Source organism: Rhagoletis zephyria, unplaced genomic scaffold, assembly GCF_001687245.7.
Source record: "Rhagoletis zephyria isolate East Lansing unplaced genomic scaffold, Rhagoletis_zephyria_1.1 Rzeph_scaffold_05452, whole genome shotgun sequence".
In the NCBI taxonomy this organism is placed as follows: Eukaryota; Metazoa; Arthropoda; class Insecta; order Diptera; family Tephritidae; genus Rhagoletis; species Rhagoletis zephyria.
Window position 1 is genome coordinate 37,389 of NW_016162535.1, and position 5,093 is coordinate 42,481.

At 35.3% G+C, this 5,093-nt stretch overlaps 1 protein-coding gene across 1 annotated transcript in view; it reads right to left on the minus strand.

Annotated features, from left to right (window-relative positions):
- Positions 1–4,478, minus strand: part of LOC108372116 (uncharacterized) — a 13,072-nt gene extending 8,594 nt beyond the window's left edge. Inside the window, exon 1 of the mRNA XM_017627768.1 lies at positions 4,103–4,478. Within this exon, the coding sequence (XP_017483257.1) occupies positions 4,103–4,428 (326 nt within the window). The 5' untranslated portion in view covers positions 4,429–4,478. The remainder of the gene's footprint in view (positions 1–4,102) is intronic.
- Positions 4,479–5,093: the final 615 nt, after the last annotated feature.

Consider the following 5,093-nt stretch of genomic DNA (forward strand, 5'->3'; position numbering starts at 1 on the left):
TTAAATTGCATAAATTGAATTAAAATCCAGCTAGAGTCGCTTACATTCAATAAAAAAGTCTTTTATATGTATGCACTATACATTCATATATGTATTTACTCACATATATGTGCATGCACATGAACAATGAAGTACTTAACTCTGTAGGTCACCTGGCATCTGAGTTGGGTGGACGAGTAAATGTCTGTATGTTACTGTGTTTCCGTGCCAAGCCCAATCAAACAGTGCACAGCTATAATTTACAAGTAAAAACACATTTCTAAACTCCTTTTTCTCAGTTTTCGCTTTTCCACAATACAAAAGTCGTGCTGTCTACAGCCATAAGCTTGACTAAAAGGAAGCAACTTTGTTTATAAAATTACCAGAAAAACCTGCAATGCCAACAAGGAAGCGAAGGCAGATGCACAGTTATTTGCATGAAAGGCATACATGGATACTACATACACACATTGAAACATACACTACATACTCACTATTTTTGTGTGTACAGGTGCATATGGGAATGTGTTACATTTATCTGTAATTAATTTAACATTTATGGTGCTTTTGCCGCTGTCAACAAAGCAGGCGGGCAATGTTAGCTGTAGCTTTTCACTTTCACAAAAAGTTCACAGCAAGTTCGTGACTTAAGTCTTTCGTTCGCAGAGTGCGCGCAATAAAATGGTCACAAACATATAAATTCCACAAAAGCACAACTTTTTGTTAAAAAGCTCAGGTGTGGTACATACATACATATGTACATACATAGTATGTATTTATTTATATACATGCATATGCTAATCTATTCCTATGCACAGATTCATTAGGGGCGTTCTTATTTTTAGAAACGAAGTTTTTATAGCTTTTTTTACTTTAGGATTAAAAGTCACACATTCAACAACTTGCGATGTTTGTGGTGGCGATCAAATCCAAAAAAAAACAGGTACATATATAATTATGAAAGAAGAAAATGCTCAAGATTAAAAGAGAAAAAAAAAATTAATAGTTTTGCCTACATAAGAATGGAGAATAATTCAGTCCTGTGCTTGAAAAGTGTTTTCTGTTCTTCTTCTCTTTTTTCTTTTCATCCTCTTCCTCTCCTCCTTTTCTTCTTTTTTCCTTTTTCTTTCTCGTATATTCCTTTTCCCGTTTTTTTTTTATTCTCCGTTTACTTTTTCTTCTCTATCTTTTCTTTTCCTTTCCGTCATCCTCATTTTTCCTTCTTTACTTCTCCTCCTTCTTATTCTTCTCCTTTAATTCTTGCCGTTTTCGTCATTTTTCATCTCTTTTTTCATATTATCCATCTATTCAACTTTTTTTACTTCACAGTTCTTTTTCTTCTTCCTCATCATGTCGTTCTTCCTTTCTTTTTCTATATCTTTTTTGCCTTATCCACTGTCTTTTCTTTTTACTCCCATTATATTTTTCTTTAAGTTACCTTCTTCTTCTTTTCCTTAACCAACTTTTTCTCGTCCTCTCCTTCCAATTTTTCTTCATCTTCTTTTACCCTTCTTCTTCTTTTTAGTTGTTACGTGCTTTTTTTCTCCTTCTCCAACTAATTACTTCTTCTCTCCTGCTTAATTTTTTCGTCCTCTTTCTTCTTCTCTATCTTTTTATCATCTTTTAGTGTTCTTCTTCTTCTCCTTTTCTTCCTTTTTTCTTTTTTCTTTCTCATCTTTACCTTTTCCTCTTTCTGTCCATCTTCTGTCCTTCTATACTTCTCCTCCTTGTTATTTCCCTATTGCTCTATCTACTTTAATTTTTGTCTTCTTCGTCATTTTTTCATCCTTTGTTTCTGCTTATTCATCTGTTCCACTTGTTTACATCACACTTCTTTTTCTTCTTATTTAGCTCCTTCTTCTTTTCCTTTTTCCATGCCATCTATTTCTTATCCTCCTTCGTTTTACTTTCATTTAACTTTTTCTTAGTCTTTTTCTCTTCCTACCTTCTTCTTTTACCCGTCTTCCATTTCTTTTTAGATTTAAGGTCCTTTTTTCCTACTTCTCCCCCTTTCTCCAATTTTTTACTTCTTTTTTTCCTTCTGCTACATTTTTTTCATCCTCTCTTTCTTCTTCTCTATCTTTTTATCTACCTTTAGTTTTCTTCCTCTTCATTTCCTCGTCCTCCTCCCTGTCCTTTCCTTCTAATTTTCCTGCGCCTGTATGTTTTTCTTTTCATTTCTATTCTGTCCCTGCTGTCCTTATTTTTCGTCTTATTCTACTTTTCCTTATTTTTCTTCATCTCCTACTATTTCTTGCCCTTCTTCTTCCCCTTCCTGTCCCTGTTCTTCTTATTCTTCTCCTTTCTTCTTATTTTTCTACTTTTTATTTGGTTCTAAAAACCCCTTTTAAGTTTCCGTTCATAGTTCTCTCTCTCTTTTACCGGGCAGAATTTCTTCTTTTTCAAAATTAGCGAAGTTCTATTATTTGCTCCTACCAAAAGACAGCTAGTTTCTACCCCACTAGATTCTTACATCATGCTCGTGATCGCCCAAAACTTTCATTTCCTGTGGTTTAATACTGCGTCGAAAGATCTTTTTAGGTGAGTTAATGGGTTTTTTTGTTCGTTGGAAGTCGCTCTTCTCTTGCTTTCATTCTATCACACTGTGTTGTCGATTGGACAAAAATTTGTGAGCATATATTTATTCGACTACTCGTAAATTGTGCCAAGGTCTTCGCCATCAGCTCTGAACAGCTCAGCCCGTCTGCTATCCGCACTGGAAATCTTGTGATTTTTAAGACGCCTTTTTCGGTTGTGAATCCCTGTCGAGGAGTTGAGCCTACATAAAAGCAGTGTAATTAGCGAGTACATTTTAATTGGACAGAGTCTAAACAACAGCGACGGCTGGCCCACAACCACTTTCCTCGCTAAACAATCTCCTAGGCTGTCGACAAATTCAAACAGGTCCTATCTCACTAACTCACTAGCTTTACGAGTTCCTTCAATACTACTGTGAATTGCTTAGCAGTCATATTCGCTTGATAAAAAAAAACAAAACTCTGCTGATTTTGGGGAAATAATTAGGCATTCCTTAATCAATTTCAAGCGTATCAACAACGATCTAAGGCCTTTTATTGCCACCTCCAGAGTTCGTTTGGAGCTGTAATTCAAGTCATCCGTGAGTACGTACCTACTCTGCATCTCGATTTAATATGTAAGTATGTAGTTTACTCCTCGCGCAGACTTCTCTTATGTGTTCGCTAAATTACTGCTGTCTGTTTTACTGAACGGATAATTCTACAACTTAGACTGTCTGATATCTCTAAGAACTATTGCCGCATAATTTTCTTCTGCCAACTCATCGGCGACTTCCTTTTCACAATGAAACGTCACAGACGCAGCAGCTTCTACTTTTCGGAGCCGGGTGGCTATTTTATCAGCTCCGTTGACACTCTCGAGCATGCCACTGAGTTTTTGGGGTATTTTTACCCATAATCTCTTGCTATAAAATCAAGAAAGATCGATAGCTGGTATAGTTTAAGAGCGCAAACAAAACACGGCTGAGGATGAAGAGATCATAGAAGTCAGTTTTGTGCCATCTGTGTATGAATTTATACATCCGATAGCAAGTTGTATGGGATTCTCGAGTTAGACTTTTGGTTTGAAACTTCCCACTGAAGCAGGTTTGAAGAGGAAAATATTTTCTTATCTACCAAATTTAATTTTAACTTAATACAGAATTTCTCAAATTTATCAAAGCATTTGCCTACCAAGAGTGGAAAGTCTTAAACGTCGAAAGGGAATAGGCCTTCACAGACTATAAACACACTGTCCGCAGTCGACCCTTCGGGTTGAAGAGAGCTTTAAGTCTAAAAATATAGCAAGCTGNTGCCAACCAGCTGTTTTTGATCAGCTGTTTCCCTGTTGGCAAATTGCTGTTGGCAAAAATTTTTCCAACAGAAACTAACAGCTTCCCCTCAAAATGAAATGTCACTTTGCTCTCTCAATTTCCCCTACTTTGCAAGTTTTTTGCGTACGCGAACGCAAAAACCTGTAAGTTTTGGTTAAACTTGAACAATTAACAGCTACGCGAACGCACCTAATTAAAGCCAAGCCAAGAGTTAAAAACGAAGCCAATTAGACTACATACTTTGTTACTTCCCAAGTATTTCATTTGACTCACAGCTTATACTCGTAGTTGCGCGCCACAGCCTTGTAAATATCCTCAATGTAGTAGCTAGGCTTCATTTTGTCAAGAATTTCCCGTTGTTCGAATCGTGGGTCGATTTCATTTAGTTGTGTTTGCAATTTGTTGATTAAAGTAGATGTTTTTTGTTGTTGATTTCGTTGTATTCTACTTGTCGTATCACAAAGTAAATTCTCACTCAAGTATTGCTGATCCGTAACTGGGTTTGACAAAGCTGATGATGACTCATATCGATAAGTATAAGCGAGATTTCTGTCATGCTGTTGTTGTGGTGTGGCAGCGTTGCCGGAGTGTATCAGCATGACAGTTACACCGAAGTGTGTAATGATAAGTAACGAAGTGGAAAAAAGGGTGGGCTATAAGAATGGAAAGGAAAGTGAAGGTAATAATGAAAATTTGAATATAATGAATACGAATACAAATACGATTAGGAATACATATATGTAAGTATGAATAGAAATGGGAAGTCGTTGATTGTTAATGCCGTTTTTACAACAAATTTATTACTTTAAAATTCGTATATGTACTACATACATTAGGAAGACCAAAAAAAATGGTCTTAGCTCGTAGAATGGCTATAAAATCGTTAGAACAAATATTTTTTTATTGAAAAAATATATTTCCCTGCAGAAATCTTTCAAATCCGTTCAGCTTTTCGTGCGTGTTGCGGTTGCGAACACATAAAAGATAAATTTTTGTGTATAAAAGATAATATTAGCAGCTATCAAAAAATATTTAGAAAAATTTTATAGTTTTTCGTTATTTTTTGGCCTAATAAAGCACATTAATTAATTTTTGTTGAGCTTGAGGCCGTTTTTCTGAAAAAATATTGCGTTTTTACCATAATATTTTTTCACAAAAAACGGCCTCAAGCTCAATAAAAATTTGCTAACAAAATTGTGTAATTAAATATGCATAAAAATTTAATTTTTCGAAGAATTTGAAGTGGTTTTACAGATTATAGATT